Raw genomic sequence first — 17,934 nt, forward strand, 5'->3', positions numbered from 1 at the left:
CCAGCAACCAGTTCACAACTCGCGCTCGACACCGCCATTTTAAAAGCTTAACAACTATGCGCATGCGCGTCTTCGATTAAAAAAAATACAGCGCCACAAAAATGTTAATCAACGTCCAGCAACACTTTACCAAACGCATAATTTTTGTCATGCTTAACATTTTATTTGTAAATACAAAACAGGGGAGGCACTCGAATTGGAGTACCTATGCTCAATAGTGTTTTTTGAAAAAAAAAAACGCTAAATGCATACAAACATTTGCAATAAATAAGCCATTCCACTGCATGTTCATACTAATCAAAAGTAAAACCTCTATTTGCGAAGGAGGTCGGAACGTATGATTGGATACTAATTCATATCGGGAATTCACCTGGGAGATGCACATAAGAATTAAGACATTGCGATTGAAAAACAAATATACTCTTTTTTTTTCTTTTTTTTTTTTTGTAGGCAGACATGACTTTCTGTTTGAAAACCACTCATAATACGGATTTTTCCGTATTGCAGCACACGTATAAGGCGGCGGCACGGAATTTTACATGGAGGGGCGAGATCTGATCACTAGCCTCGCGCCGAAAAAGCGACCTTATTAGGGAGTCTGGGGCATGCTTCCCTTTTAAAAGTTTGAAATCTAGACACTCTGAAACGCTATATCCTGTATTTTGAGGGGCAAAATTTGCTGACATAAAGGGTTTCAGCTTGATTTTGGAGAGGCGACGAGGGCACCCCCCCCCCTCGCGTGTTGCCGCCACTGGTACAGAGTTAAGGAATATTTAAACATTTTGAAGGGCGGCAAAGCAACAACATTTGCCTCCCGTGATACGCTTCTGTTAATTTCGAACCCTGTGCTCAAATCAGACATCAGGGAAAGACGGGTAAATGTGTAACGTTGTGATAACTGCATTTCTAGTCGGGATCACTCGCATCATAAACTACTAGCACGTGCATTGTATATTGTGACATTAAACAAAAAATCATGATCCCTTATTCGTGGTTCGGCGACCCTGTTTTTGCCAGGACGAGGGAAATGTATGCTTTTTCAACAAGAATATCTAACAGAACCGGGCATGAGACTAAGATATTTCTGTAGCAACCACACCATGTTCTAGAATAATTTCAGCAAGTTAAATGGACAATACCTACCCTGAAACCAAAGTCTTTTAATCCGCCAACTGAAACGATGATACAGTTTGCAGAGAAAAGCGCCACTATCCAAACGCAATCAGAAAACGCATCTAAGAAACATTCGCGCTGCATTCGGTACAAAATGGTAGTTAGGATAATAAAGTACTTTTAATTGTAGCTTAGAGGCAATGGACCACACGCGTGTACCGGGGAACAGTCTGTACAGGGTCCGGGGGTCACTCGGCAGAGCCGGTACCCTAATTGAGATCTGCCGCATCGATGATCGTCAGTCAAATTTTGTCGTGGACATCATACCCGTTGCAGGCGAGCTAGAAGTAGTATCAGCCAAAAGCAGCATAGAAAATTGTAGTGATACAAAACACAACTTTATATCATACTTGGCCAGATTAGGAAAAAACAGCCTCTCCCATGAATACTACCAGTGTAGCAAATAAGCGACAGGTCGATTCAAAACCTCGTCTGAAAGCTGGTTCAAAGTGAGACTCTGTCGACAGTAATCTATAATTCTTGTGAATGGTATTGCTCAAAGTAGTGCTTCAACGGGGACCCGGGATGTTCACTTCAAATATGAAAATCACCACCTTTACCAGCATTTTACTGCACTGTAAGGCTTGCTCGCAACAAATCCAACTCCTCCGAACCCAGCATTAGCTTGCAATATGATTCGTGTATATGCCGGAATGATGTAACTAGTTGCAGCCGTGGTAAATGTCAGTTCATTGGAATATAAATTTGCTCAGGGCAATTTCTGAATATGTAATAAATAAAAGGTCGAGGGTGTGTTGATGTGGTCGGTAGGTATATAAAGTGCTGGGGCAAATGTGGGTATATCGGTAAGAAATGTATTTGAATAGGTAATATATAGACCGCCGATTTACAAAAAAAGGAATAGGTATTACAGCTACACACCTTCAACTACTAACAAATAATAAGTCAATAACGCGGGACGTTTTACTGTAAACTGGAGCAATAATAATGTAATAACCACGAGATGACATTCAAATATAACCACAAATACTACTATGCACCAATCACGTCGAACCCTGATTCCCCAAGCCACAGTCCCCCTGTCATGGGGACTGTGCTTAAGCCCAGAACATTGCTGAGACAGTATTCGCAATGATACGCACAGCCCGGGCACAATACATGCTCTAAGTTGATTACAAATAAAGTGTATGGACTTTACAGTGACACCCCGGCGTTTGCTTAAATTTGTCCAAGACCCATTCTTGCTTTCATCTACATACTGGATTTAACAGAACACTTCATTGTCCAATTTTTTTGGACAAAGTTACGATCTCAAAAAGTTTATTGAGCCGCCACAAAATGCAAATTTGCATTCTCAAGTGTTCAGTATAATGCGATTTTACACTATCCAGATCCAGAACAGAATGATATTTCATTTTCAAAATGAAATGAGAACTAAAGCGGTTATGTGAATGTTGTCACCCTATAATAATACGACGCATCATGGTGTGATACATAACACATATAACTTCAATTAGTATTCCGTTCAGTAGTGGGAATCTCACCCGTTTCATAGACAAAGTATAAGTATTCACTAGCTGTGACACACACAATCTTGTTATCAAATGTAAAACGTAACTAAAATTTAGTACGGATTGCTCTGGTCAGAATCAAGTGGGATACTCGCCTTAAAAGTGACTGTTTTATAGTATACCCACTTTATTTCGAAGGTAGTTCTGAGACGCATAAATCATCTGAAATGCTATATTTGCAACCATGAATCAATGTAATGATACCCAGTCCTAGAACTAGCATGCATCGATTGTAAATACATTGAAAACTAGCACCTGTTTTTCGGCGTTACAAGTTCAAATAGTTTCTTGTTAAAAGATAATGTGGATATAAAATCGTCTTTTAAGAAAAATCACGGGCGGCGGCTAGCGCTTTCGCCCGTTTGCGTTTCGGAGATCGCCTAATTCTTCGGGTCCACGAGCGACCACTGCAATGGCAGCCATTTGCTTGGTGGCGTCTGCGTAATTCTGGAAGAATATGTTCTCATGCTTCTCTTGTGAGCCCGAAATACCCATGAATGTTCTTCATTACACGCTATGTACTTTGCGAAAAATAGTAGCCTTTTTTCTAATTCCAGTAAAGTGTTAATCAGACGTATTCATTTGAAATGCTGGTATAATATATTAACAAATGATCGCATTACATAGTCCTCGTAGTTAAAAGTTTGAAAGATCAGAGTATGTCATAGATAAGGAATGGTCCCATAATGTTCAACGTACATACCTATATGTTTTTTGAACGGAATTCAAAATTCGGCTACCACCCGACCGTATACATATCTCATCAAATGAACACATATGCACATGTGTGACATTATGTATATATAAAGTTCAACATAAATGGTCTGGGAAAGTCAGAGATATTACAACATAGCAGCATTCGTTAAAACAAAATGACCACCAGTCTGAAATGAGCCTGAGGTAATGAATAACCTGAATTATAATGTCTAATATATGTGCTAAATTTGAACTAAATCAAACATTACCAAGATATGGTCACACATGGCAGAAATTCTTGATTTATATGAATTATCAACATACTATGGCCACTATTCTGACATCTTAAATCATATCGCAACTCAATATGATGAGTGCCGTATATATGAAGTTCACACATGACTTGTCAGCACAGGTTAAAGATATATCCAACTATTCACAACTGAGAAACGGTACCAGAATGGCAGTGATGGTTAATTTTAATGATTTTTTGATATTAAATTGGCTGCCATTCGACATTCTTGACTTAGATCACCAATGAATAAATGTTCATATGTACGACATGATGTATGTACGAGATTTGTAATGATGTGCTTGAGTTTGGACTGTTGAGAAAACCATATGGTGCAAATTCACGCAATAATGAACTCTGGAGAATGCAAATGTGTATATTGTGGTCAGTCGCATCCTGCAGGAAATACTATATTGAAGTTTCATGTTCCCAGATGATCAGATAGTGTGCAATAGCGCATCTCAATTCATTCAAAAGTGCAATTTTGTACCTCTCAATTAATATAAAAGTACTAATTTGCACATTCATTGGCACTTTCCAGATGTAGGTATATCTGCGCATTTAAATTTTCATTGTAGCTTATGATATTTTCTTTTACTCTGGGATATTTGGATAAACGCCCGTTTGCTGTTAGTTTTGCATCATGTGTGTGGATTGTAAGTAGGAAATCAGCATGTTCCGGGGACTAACAAACACACTACCATTGGGGGACAAATAGTTCCAATAGTCCCAATATTTTGACAAAAAAACAGTTTGTTGTAATACATCACGTGTGTAGATTGCATGTAGAGAATCAGCATGTTCCGGGGTCTAACAAACACACTACCATTGCGAGGACAAATAGTCCCAATATTTGGAAAAAAACAGTTTGTTGTAATACATCACGTGTGTGGATTGCAAGTAGAGAATCAGCATGTTCCGGGGACTAACAAACACACTACCATTGCGAGGACAAATAGTCCCAATATTTGGAAAAAAGCCAGTCTGTTGTAATACATCATGTGTGTGGATTGCAAGTAGAGAATCAGCATGTTCCTGGGACTAACAAACACACTACCATTGCGAGGACAAATAGTCCCAATATTTGGAAAAAAAAACAGTTTGTTGTAATACATCATGTGTGTGGATTGCAAGTAGAGAAATAGCATGTTCCGGGGACTAACAAACACACTACCATTGCGAGGAAAAATAGTCCCAATATTTGGAAAAAAGCCAGTTTGTTGTAATACATCATTTGTGTGGATTGCAAGTAGAGAATCAGCATGTTCCGGGGAATAAAAATCACACCACCATTGTGAGGACAAATAGTCCCAATATTTTGAGAAAAAAAAACAGTTTGTTGTAATACATCACGTGTGTGGATTGCAAGTAGAGAATCAGCATGTTTCGGGGACTAACAAACACACTACCATTGCGAGGACAAATAGTCCCAATATTTGGAAAAAATTAAAGCCAGTTTGTTGTAATACATCATGTTTGTGGATTGCAAGTAGAGAATTAGCATGTTCCGGGAACAAACAAACACACTACCATTGCGAGGACAAATAGTCCCAATATTTGAAAAAAAAGCCAGGTTGTTGTAATACATCATGTGTGTGGATTGCAAGTAGAGAATCAGCATGTTCCGGGGACTAACAAACACACTACCATTGCGAGGACAAATAGTCCCAATATTTGGAAAAAAAGCCAGTTTGTTGTAATACATCATGTGTGTGGATTGCAAGCAGAGAATTAGCATGTTCCGGGGACTAACAAACACACTACCATTGCGAGGACAAATAGTCCCAATATTTGGAAAAAAGCCAGTTTGTTGTAACACATCATGTGTGTGGATTGCAAATAGAGAATCAGCATGTTCCGGGGACTAACAAACGCACTACCATTTCGAGGACAAATAGTCTCAATATTTGGAAAAAAGCCAGTTTGTTGTAATACATCATGTGTGTGGATTGCAAGTAGAGAATTAGCATGTTCCGGGGACTACCAAACACACTACCATTGCGAGGACAAATAGTCCCAATATTTGGAAAAAAGCCAGTTTGTTGTGATACACCATGTGTGTGGATTGCAAGTAGAGAATCAGCATGTTCCGGGGACTAACAAACACACTACCATTGCGAGGACAAATTGTCCCAATATTTGGAAAAAAGCCAGTTTGTTGTAATACATCATGTGTGTGGATTGCAAGTAGAGAATTAGCATGTTCCGGGGACTACCAAACACACTACCATTGCGAGGACAAATAGTCCCAATATTTGGAAAAAAGCCAGTTTGTTGTGATACACCATGTGTGTGGATTGCAAGTAGAGAATCAGCATGTTCCGGGGACTAACAAACACACTACCATTGCGAGGACAAATTGTCCCAATATTTGGAAAAAAGCCAGTTTGTTGTAATACATCATGTGTGTGGATTGCAAGTAGAGAATTAGCATGTTCCGGGGACTAACAAACACACTACCATTGCGAGGACAAATAGTCCCAATATTTGGAAAAAAGCCAGTTTGTTGTAATACATCATGTGTGTGGATTGCAAGTAGAGAATTAGCATGTTCCGGGGACTAACAAACACACTACCATTGCGAGGACAAATAGTTCCAATTTTTGGAAAAAAAACAAACAGTTTGTTGAAATACATCACGTGTGTGGATTGCAAGTAGAGAATCAGCATGTTCCAGGGACTAACAAACACACTACCATTGCGAGGACAAATAGTCTCAATATTTGGAAAAAAGCCAGTTTGTTGTAATACATCATGTGTGTGGATTGCAAGTAAAGAATTAGCATGTTCCGGGGACTAACAAACACACTACCATTGCGAGGACAAATAGTTCCAATATTTGAAAAAAAAAACAGTTTGTTGCAATACATCACGTGTGTGGATTGCAAGTAGAGAATCAGCATGTTCCGGGGACTAACAAACACACTACCATTGCGAGGACAAATAGTCCCAATATTTGGAAAAAAGCCAGTTTGTTGTGATACATCATGTGTGTGGATTGCAAGTAAAGAATCAGCATGTTCCGGGGACTAACAAACACACTACCATTGCGAGGACAAATAGTCCCAATATTTGGAAAAAAGCCAGTTTGTTGTAATACATCATGTGTGTGGATTGCAAGTAGAGAATTAGCATGTTCCGGTGACTAACAAACACACTACCATTGCGAGGACAAATAGTTCCAATATTTAGAAAAAAAACAGTTTGTTGTAATACATCACGTGTGTGGATTGCAAGTAGAGAATCAGCATGTTCCGGGGACTAACAAACACACTACCATTGCGAGGACAAATAGTCCCAATATTTGGTAAAAAAGCTAGTTTGTTGTAATACATCAAGTGTGTGGATTGCAAGTAGAGAATTAGCATGTTCCTGGGACTAACAAACACACTACCATTGCGAGGACAAATAGTCCCAATATTTGGAAAAAAGCCAGTTTGTTGTAATACATCATGTGTGTGGATTGCAAGTAGAGAATTAGCATGTTCCGGGGACTAACAAACACACTACCATTGCGAGGACAAATAGTTCCAATTTTTGGAAAAAAAACAAACAGTTTGTTGTAATACATCACGTGTGTGGATTGCAAGTAGAGAATCAGCATGTTCCAGGGACTAACAAACACACTACCATTGCGAGGACAAATAGTCCCAATATTTTGAAGAAAGCCAGTTTGTTGTGATACATCATGTGTGTGGATTGCAAGTAGAGAATCAGCATGTTCCGGAGACTAACAAACACACTACCATTGCGAGGACAAATAGTCCCAATATTTGGAAAAAAGCCAGTCTGTTGTAATAAATCATGTGTGTGGATTGCAAGTAGAGAATCAGCATGTTCCGGGGACTAACAAACACACTACCATTGCGAGGACAAATAGTCCCAATATTTAGACAAATTTATTAATTATTAATATACTACAGAATAAACAGACGGAACACAGTTAATTAATAAGCTGCTAAGCTAATTATCTAAGTTTCAATTTGTTGGAAAAAGCTTTTACTATGATACTGAAATTTGTATTCAAATTAGCTAATTCATTTGCACATATTAATTATTAGATATTAATCTATACAAACACTGTGCATGTACTAAGTTTCAATGCACTGAAGGAAAATGTTACATTACAAACAAAACGTGATAAAAAAAGTTTATTAGTATATATGGATTAATTACAAAACTATTATCAGGCAATCAACTTACACATGTTATGGTGAGGAATAAACAAGCTGAAATAATTAATTAGTATAAAATTAGCTAATTAATTTACACATACTAATTAGAAGCTGTTATTATATGTTGATCAACTACACACTCAGCAATCATGAACCAAGTTTCAATGAATGTGTGCAAACAAATGCAAAGATACAAATGCTTAGACAATTATTATGCTAATTATCTAAACCATGCATAGGTTTGTAAATATAATCCAGTATATGCATTGGTTCAAGCAGAATATAGTAACCCTGTGCCAAGTTTAATTTCAATCTAGCCAGTGGTTCTTGAGATCAGTGGAACGAGATTTGAAACACAAACGGAAGGAAGATGGACGGACAGACATATTTGCAGCATTAGCTTCTGTTTGTGCTCTGCAAATAATCTTTATAATGCTGTAATCCTGTGTGTTAACAAATGATTAACATTTGTTCAAATGATTTGCTGATGTCAGAATGAAATGACAATACAAGATACTCTTGAAATAAACCAGTATAGGTATAACTTATCAGGGGCACATTTACCAGATATCTGGTAGGTCACACTCAAATAAACAGTACACAGTCTCACAGTGCACAGCAAGAAAGTCAGACAGTCATATTATTTATTCAGTAAAAATAGACTTATCAGAGCACAACTTACAGTACCCCCAAAGCACACATACTAGAATATCTTGTCCTGGGGCTATATTTTTTTTGGAAATTAGTATCCCAACCAGACTACCAGAGTTTTTTTAAAATCTTATTTTATAAAACTAGTAATATCTATTGACACAACACTGACTTTGGAAATTACAGAAGTAAGGTTTCAAACAAAACAAAATAAAATAAAAGCAATCATAGAGTAATAGTATCATCGTGATTAAGTAAAATCATGTCTAACACTGTGGAGAAAAACACACAACACTTAATGGCGTGACTATCACAAATGGAAGTTATCCCGCTAATATTACTCGCATTAAGTTATCACGTACGTCATGAATCGCCATGGTTATATAAAAAAAAGGTTTCGGCTTAAGTTTATTTTTATATTTAGATTATTTAATATCACAACAACAAATTATATATTCAATGTTTAACTATTAATATAAAATTCTTTCGAATACATGAATTGAAGATTTATTTGGATCAACAAAACCTAACCGTGTGATAGTCATTAACAAGACAGTGGCTCGCTTGCAGCGTGTGACTCAGTACAAAACCAGTTTAATGTTTATTCGATTTGGTGAACATTTGTGAAGACCTGCAGAAATGTACTCACTCGTTTATTAGCAAATATAAGCCAGGGGATGGTTAATATGTTTAAAATTCCTGAATAACAATGAACGAGACACTAAATGCCACAAATTCAAACTATTCTGTATCACGAAGGCGGCCATGTTAGTTTTTCAATCGCAATGCATTATGGGGCGTTCACTATGACGAAATCTTGAAATCAGGGCATGTCAAATGTAACAACCAGATTTATTATACAAGTTTCATTTTCAAATGATTTGTACTTTTTAGGACTGTTATGTAAATTACCATATGTTCGTTATCTGACTGTATTTGAAGCTAGCATACATCAAATTGCCAAATTAACGTTATGTAGGTCAATCCGGGGGTGTCCAGCTCGATAACCTGCTGTATGCGTTCACAGGCTGTGAGCAGCTTTCAATCCTCGGACGTCACTGAAATACGGTAACACCATAGATTTATTTTTCTGTAATAAGTCTTTTTTCAGCAATGGAGTTGTTTCAGTGTCGAATTTATGAATGATTGGGGGCTTTAGAATTATTAAACATGAATAAACGTAAATTATTCTTACAACAAAGCTAAAAAATCAGTCTAAAAGCCTTTTCAAAATAGTGTGTGTATTCACCAAAAAACTTTGGTTGGTGGCGCTCCCACCTAATTAGCGCAGTTAATTCCGCGTTCACACACGTACAGTGTGTATGCCTAAGGTGTGTGGATATGCTAATTTGGTGGCGCTGTGAGCCACAAAACACCTCCAATGAAAATGTGCGGATTTTAACCACACACATCAATGTTTCTGTACTTACCGAGGACCCCTGTCAGAAGAACGCCAAAGGGTATTTTATCGAATTTCTTTCGTTTTTAAAGGGTGTTTTTCCGAGGACAGTCAAAACGTCCTCGGAAGTCTCCCTAGGTCCTCGCAATAAAGGTCGTTTGACCATGCAAAGTCCTCGCAACATATAGCAATCCAAGTACACACATACACACACACACACACACACACACACACACACACACACACACACACACATACTTGTATTGCAATATGTTCCGAGGACTTCATTGGATTAACTTTTAATATAGTTGAATTAACTTTTAATATAGTTGCGATATGAACTCGATTAAAACGCGTTCCTATATAGGGTTGCGTTTTAATTGGAGTTTAATTAAACTCAATTACAATGCAATACAATGGAGAATTGCATTTTAATTAGGTTTAATTAAACAAGAGTTGAATATCCCGTGACTGAACATAGAAATGTTTGCGAAGCTTAGGTTTAGTATCGGGGTAAGGTATGGTACAATTATATTAATATTAATATAACGTGAACCATACCTTCCCCCGATACTAAACCTAAGCTACGCAAAACGTATTAATAATCGAATTAACTATTAATATAAATTATGTTTTCCGAGGACTATGAAAAAGGTCCTCGGAAGGTGTGTATGTCCTCGGAAGTAGCTATATATATGTATTTTTGTCCTCGCAACATATAGCAATCCAAGTACACACACACACACACACACACACACTCACTCACTCACTCACTCACTCACTCACTCACTCACTCACTCACTCACACACTCACACACTCACTCACTCACTCACTCACTCACTCACTCACTCACTCACTCACTCACTCACCTCAACTTTATGATGTAGGAGGAGGAAGAGGAGGGGGTCTGTATGTGAACTCACTCACTCACTCACTCACTCACTCACTCACTCACTCACTCACTCACTCACTCACTCACTCACTCACTTGTCCTAAAAGACTATAAGACAAACATCATCAAAGACCCCTTAACCAACTACAGATTGTCAACTGTGATAAGACGACTGGAGAGACGGGATGTGTCAGCGGTTTACATTTGTAATACATTGTTTGTTTTTTGAACAAGCAAAACTTGTAACTAAGCGACGTCTCGTTCACTACGGCAGTTCTACAATTACAAAACAAATAGTGATTATTTCGAAACAAGTTACACCTGTGCATAACACAATGTACAGTATCTTTAACAAGTAACCCGATAAAATAACTAATTCGAGTATAGTAGGAAAGGTATCCACTGAGGTAATTGGTCAGGTATTATAAATATTATGACGTCACTATTTGATATTGTATTGTTAGTGTTTATGACGGGAGAAGTTAAATGTGTACGAACTTGTATTGTAAACATTTGATCGTTAAAAAACAGTTGTGAGCTATTTATCAGTATAATCAAATTAGTATGCAAGAGGACATACATGGATTGTTCAGAGATGAATACTAACAGTATGACCAGAGGCGGCGGCTCAACATTTTGCATGAAGAGGGTGAGATCTGAAATCTAAACCATCTGAAACACCATTTCCAGCAATTGATAGCCAAATTTTGCTGACTCAAAGGGTTTCTGCTTGATTGGGGGGGGGGACGCCCTCAACATTGTTCACGGCTGGGAGACCACCCGCTCTGCCCTGTAATGGTGCCGCCGCCACTGATGACGACAATAACATTGAGTTTGGAACAGCTAAGCCCATATCTTAGATAGTGAGGCAAACGAATGGTCACCAGCAATAAATAACAGTGTTGAATTCGAAAAACAAAAAAAGATTATGATTTCAGTACGAAAATATGATGTGTGGGTTTATATGTATATTCGTCATCGGTGTCTAGCTGATATAGTGGTTATTTCCAAACGCGTTACTTGGCATATTACACTCGTGCTAAACACAATGTACATAACAACATATTTAACATGTTCGTCCCTCGATAAAAAACTAATATTCCATTATAATGAGAAAAGTAGCCACTTAAGTAGTTACTCTTGAATTTACCTATATGGTAGACTAAATGTCAGACTCGCACTTGCTCTACTGTGCAGGTAAAGATTTCTATAATCACTGTATTTAATTTCTGTCTCGAGGTTAACGTCCTGCGTACAGATTTCTACGAAGTGATGACTAATAGGTTGGTGGTCTTTTCACTTTCACTTTCATGCCCAGTTTCATATAAAGCGTTGTTTTGGGCGCATACTATTCACGCAGACCACCTTGCAGAGCGATCGCGAAGCAACAATAAAAAACGTTGTCTGGTTATTTAGGTGAGTAAAAATGTAAATAGAATTTGTTCAACTTTTCACTTCATTTCTGTCTTCTATGATATCCAGCCATTGGTTACTGCATTTTATAAACATAAACAAATTACTTAGAGATCGCAAAGAAATGAAAATTATTATTATTACAATGAGCTGCACATAAACAATATGGATAGTGAAAACATCAAGCGTTAAACCAGGACTGTGCATGGTTATTTATATCAGAAAAAACATTATTTTGATCACATATGCATGTGTCGCTCTCGAAATGTGTTCGTGCACTTTCATAAAGATTCTATTCATATTTAGGAATCATCATCTTAGATGGTAGGTTGCCGTGGCGTGTCATTTTGTCACAATTAGATCCAAATATGTATTGTTTACGGATACAAAAATTAGGCCATGATTTCATAAATCATATTGGATGTACCAGATAGTTTGTTTACATGCTTTGTCTGATTTCAGTCAAACTGGGTATTTTTAATGGTGTGTTAATATGCAACGTTTGTTTCATAATTTGTGATGAATATTTGTGTTTATGTTACAGTACATATATTATTCTACTTAATTAAGTTGACCCAAATCAGTTTGGTTAGGCGCTCGCTTAGATAGTTATCTTAGGGACTATGGTGTTGTTCATTTCGGCTTGGATTAGGCCAAATAAATCATCTTGTAATACAATTTAAATAATTACAGAAAAACTATGTTTACTAATACTATATAGTGGTTTGATTGGCTTTCTTATGTGTTTTCGTCAAATTGGTTTCCTTATTAAACACCTTAAAATATTACTAGAGAAGTATGTAATGTAAGCTTGTAAAAGTAATGGTGAATGAGACAGCTAAAAAAAGGTTTATTTCTGGCTTGCATTTTTAAAGTTTGTGTTAAAATCATTTTCGTTCAGTTTCATTTCAAATTGGTGGTATTACCTAGATTGCGCCACCAATGACAAACGTGAGGCACGATGGGTCGTGAACTATCTTTCATGACCATGATTTAAGAGTTTTGTAATCAAACAATTGAAGACCAGTAACCTGCTTTTTGATGCTTACACACTGGACATAACTTGTGGTGAAAATTTTCATTACACGTGTACAATAGGGAACCCCACTTTATGGACAAGTTATACAAGGTACTTACATCACGGTTGAAATAAGGGTCGAAATAATAATCTAAACATGGGGGTTTCTACAACGAGCCAAATCACGCCATATAACATTAATATATATTTTATATAATTACTGCACTTCCAACCTGAGCCAATGCCATAATCAATTAAATCAGCAAGTAGCATGAGGTCACCTTCAAACAAAATAACAACATTTTTTTAGCATACAAACAATATGTCGACAACGAACGTCAGACACACTGACACTGGGACTGCATATGGTACCAAAGCCAGTACAGAATTACCAGTACCACTGCGGGGCACTAATCATTTTTTAGAAAGCTCTTGTGTGTATTTTTGAAAATTGTTTTCCAGTCAGCTCAAATCAGTAATTTACCCAATATTTGGAGGGGTCAATTTTAATAGCCACCTATGTTGTTCTAAAGTTTTTTGCCGTTATAAATTCATTCTAATACAAAATAACTTAAAATTCAATTGGTAAGATTTAAGCACGGGGATGAACCTTTATGAAACACAGTGTGAATATAGTATATACGAATAGTTCACATGAATCTCCATGTCTGTGTCTTATATAGCAAAACGTTCTCATGATGTATTAAATAGGCTTGAATACTTGCATGTGATTATTTGATAATATCAATAATAAAGTCAATATAAAGAGTCGTTAATTCTAGTTTATATTTACAATAGTGATAATCGTGATTATCTTTACTATAATGGGCTTTTTTAGCAAGGACAACCAGAGATAGAAATGATGAAACGCCAGTTTTATTGATTTTTGGGGATCATAAATTGTCATTTGTTTCATCTGATTGGTATGAGGACTTAATGGACCATGAGATTCATTTTCCTTGATAATGTCGCACTGTGATATTGTCTGACTGATTATCTATTGTGACAATTCAACTGTTGCTTTTGCAGAGAAATAACACTCGCCTGGCATCTAGCTCCATTAAAATTATTTTGCCTATTCAAAAATTGAACGTAATCTTCTTTTTTTATCAGAGTTTCCTACATGGATCCTACCGATGGTAATAATGACTGGAAATGTTTACTGGAAGGACTTAATTTATATAACATCGACGAGACTGTGAATAACCTAGTCGACAGTAGCTTCACAGTTACTGATATACGTCAACATATTGAGAAGAAAGGAAATGATTTTGCTAAGGCAGAATTACGGAAAGTCGTCAGTAATGCCCTTGTACTGAAACATATAATAGGACGTGTCGAGGTAACTTAATACATTGATATAACAAAGTTAATGTAATTCTCATCTGTTCCCCTTTATGAATAATAGGCTGGTATTTTAAATAGACGATACTCATGTAAACAATATTTAGAATAAATATAAAATTACACATTACATATTATCATGCGCAGATTCATAAAAATTTCTTTTCCAAAATAGGGTATTTGTTCATTGGTTCATGACTATGGGTCATCCTTGTTTGGTTTATTATACAATCACGTGTCCCATAGATGAATGTACACAATATGTATACAAATTGCTTACATGGAGCACACATTATTTTGTACAAACGTTGTGTAATTAGGCGTTGGTGTCACTATTTGTAATAGTCGTGTTCCTAAAGAGGCATTCTATTTTGCAGTTAAAATAAATCTTGGCTTGTGAGCACACCTTTTACCCCAAACGAAAAATGATTTTTCCAAAAACTGATACTGATTTTGTTTATGTTTCTCATAAGCATGATGTTGATAATTTGCTCATTGTGATCTATATACTTTAGTAACTTTTGTGAAACTCGATACAAATGTTTGTAATGTGTGATCTGTGTGCTGACACTTTGCACCCCAAGACACCATCTCCATAATACATGGCCAGCTGCAAAAGTCCACCCGACAGCCTTGGCAATTTTCGAAGTGGTTACAATATTTCTATATGTTCTTGTTCCACTGTTACAGTTATCGTATATGATAAAAGACTGCGATAAATCAATTAGTGTCGGTGATATTGAGCGAATAATACAATGTTATCAAAGTTATATACATCCCGAAGATAGAAAATTGTTGCAGGCAGCTGTAACTTGTGTAGCCAAGGAAATTCCATCAAAAGTAAGTATATTGTCAAACGGCGAAACAATATAATGACAGTAAAAGTACATTACGTTCCCTTTCAAACCAATAAAAGTTTAACGTTGTATTTTATTATGAATGCCGCTTTATTAGAATAAAATACAAATTCGTGCAACTTACTCTCACCAATCATGCGACAGTAAATTGTATTTTGGACATTGCAGTGGTGAAGTGGTAAGAATTTGTATTCTCTCAGTGAATCTGGAGAACATTTTTTTTCTCGGGCATAACACAGAGACAGGTCATAATAGCACGTGGCGATATTTTTGTTATATCAACCTTTTATTGACTGACTGTCGGTCATGTTTGTCCTGAAAAACTTTAAACATTTCATTAATAACATGTTGATACAACTCATGGTAGATTGCAAATGAAGATCAATTGGTTTCGTAATATCATTCAAAAAATATTACGTGTTCTCGTCTTTCTTATTCAGGGGATTCAATGAAAGTTGTCAAAATCAAATCACAAAATGGTTCAGGCCATGAACAGGTTTTCGTGTATGTTAATTGTATTTATTGCTATATGCAAACACACAATGACTTTAACTATTCCTCGGATTTGCCTTTGGCGAATTATTTCAAAGTCGTTTGGTCTTCAAATGTTATTTCACCCCAATAACAGGGAATATGTTGCCATTGACTTGTTATCAAGTGCATATGAATATGTAATGCATTATTCATTTGTTTTCAGGCATTAACAGATGCAGAAATTACCTGTAAAAGTGAAACCTTGCATATTGTCTTCCATTGTGGAATGAAAGACAATCAGTACAAAGTGGAACGGAAAGATGGAAAAAATATTTTTTTTGTTTTGAAGGGAATGACAAAAAGTACTAAACTGTCCACGGTATCAAAATATGGCATTGCTGGGCTTTGTTTGGGTGCTGTACTTGGTGGCATTGTTGCTGGTCCTCTTGGTTATGCAATTGCCATAAAGGCAAGTGGTGTTGTTATTGCTTACGTTGCTGGTAGCGGAGGCCTTACAGCTGTAACTGTTGGAGGTGGGACAGTTGTTGCTATTGAAGGAGCGGCAGCCGGGGCAGCTGCAGGTGCAGTAGTAGGGGTAGCTGCAGGTGCAGTAGCAGGAGCAGCACGTGGTGTTGCAGCGCGTTTCATTGAACATACAGAGTACAAAATTATTAAAGATAAGTAATACATGATGATGCAGTCTTTGTTTTCAATCAAAATCTAAAAAGACAATAATGTAATTGACTGAAAAGAAGAAAGTAATGACCATCCATTATAAACTTATCAATATTTTAGAATAAACAAGACTTGATTTTTTTCTGTATTTTCCTCTACTGCTGATATACCTGCTTAGTTTCAAAATTTAAATATTGTATTGTTGTATGTTGTATCATTATATGTTGTATTTTTAAATTGAATTTTCCTAAAAAATTAAAAATGTAGCTAATAGTTCGCAATATATATCTGCACCGGTTTTTGACGCTGTACGCGCGCACATGTTTTGGAGCTGCGCATGCTCGGGTCTCTGCTTCAAAATATCCGCGTAGAGGGTCGTAGAATTTTGCTTTAGTGTTTTAATTTTCACAGGATTTAACACGTTTTAGTTCGCATAACGGTAATATAAGTCGATCAATAGTTTCTATCGATATCATGCTTGAGCTGTGTGAAGCGGATCGAAATATAATCTCGAAAATCGTGTTATTTTCTGACAATTTAGATGTCATGGTGTAAATTTTGGTTGCTCGTTTGAGAAACCACGGCGGTAGACAAGTCATGTAGTCACGCCACATTTTGGGATTGGCGCTGTAAGGTGATTTTATTGTGACGTTGTACATTTAAATCATTGTATTTATCTCTGTCTTTTTCCGTGTGCATATTTGAGTACATACATGTGTGTGTATAATGAGTTAATGATTTAATATTTACTGTGTTGGACATTGTAACCTTTTCCCATCCACACGCCCTGCTTCTTTTTTGTTTGTATAGTGTGGGAACTGGTGTGGGCATCATTTATTGCTTTGTTCATATTATTCTATTTGTATAGTAGTTGGGCACTTTACTGTGCTCAGCCTGAATATTGGGCACTGTCAGGTTAATTTAGTTTAGTTAAATTTAGACCAGAAAAAAGTTGGCCGCAACCAAGAGGAATATGAACCACAGCTAGCCCCCTTTTTTCCAAAAAAATATAATTAAGCTCTTGATATGTAATTAGAAACATTTAGAATAAAAAAAAACATGACAGTATTCATTGTGCCTAGTATGTTGATAAAGCTTGCCCTCAGAACATTGTCTAATTGTGTTGAGAAGGATTTGTCTTTCATGTTCACGGCATAAAATCGCGTGTTTCCGGTCCAGTTACACAACGGTTACATTGCGGTTATGCAGAAAATCCGTGCATAACCGTTGCGTTACCGTCAGATTATGGGGTGGTATAACCGTCACGTAACCGTCAGCCGAAAAAGGCTTGTTTGTTGTCCATTCAGTTTAACGTAAATCAACGGTAATTTCTGAAAAAACG

The 17,934-nt window shown here is 36.7% G+C and overlaps 1 protein-coding gene across 1 annotated transcript; it reads left to right on the forward strand.

The window, feature by feature from the left end:
* The first annotated feature begins 12,140 nt into the window (after positions 1 to 12,140).
* Positions 12,141 to 17,660, forward strand: LOC146740900 (uncharacterized). Its single transcript, XM_085501422.1, has 4 exons — positions 12,141 to 12,227; positions 14,356 to 14,584; positions 15,277 to 15,426; positions 16,141 to 17,660. Exons 2-4 carry the CDS (start codon positions 14,366 to 14,368, stop codon positions 16,600 to 16,602), a joined length of 831 nt encoding a protein of 276 aa, XP_085357548.1. The 5' UTR covers positions 12,141 to 12,227; positions 14,356 to 14,365; the 3' UTR covers positions 16,603 to 17,660.
* The last annotated feature ends 274 nt before the right edge of the window (positions 17,661 to 17,934 follow it).

This window comes from Saccoglossus kowalevskii, chromosome 7 (assembly GCF_978046115.1).
Source record: "Saccoglossus kowalevskii chromosome 7, keSacKowa6.1, whole genome shotgun sequence".
Lineage (NCBI taxonomy): Eukaryota > Metazoa > Hemichordata > Enteropneusta > Harrimaniidae > Saccoglossus > Saccoglossus kowalevskii.

What these genes read in the sequence shown, in the direction of transcription:
- LOC146740900 (XM_085501422.1), top strand. Translation starts at nt 14,366, where the DNA reads ATGGATCCTACCGATGGTAATAATGACTGGAAATGTTTACTGGAAGGA. An exon ending in ATATAATAGGACGTGTCGAG is followed by an intron (nt 14,585 to 15,276) that starts GTAACTTAATAC and finishes CCACTGTTACAG; the next exon opens with TTATCGTATATGATAAAAGA. An exon ending in CCAAGGAAATTCCATCAAAA is followed by an intron (nt 15,427 to 16,140) that starts GTAAGTATATTG and finishes ATTTGTTTTCAG; the next exon opens with GCATTAACAGATGCAGAAAT.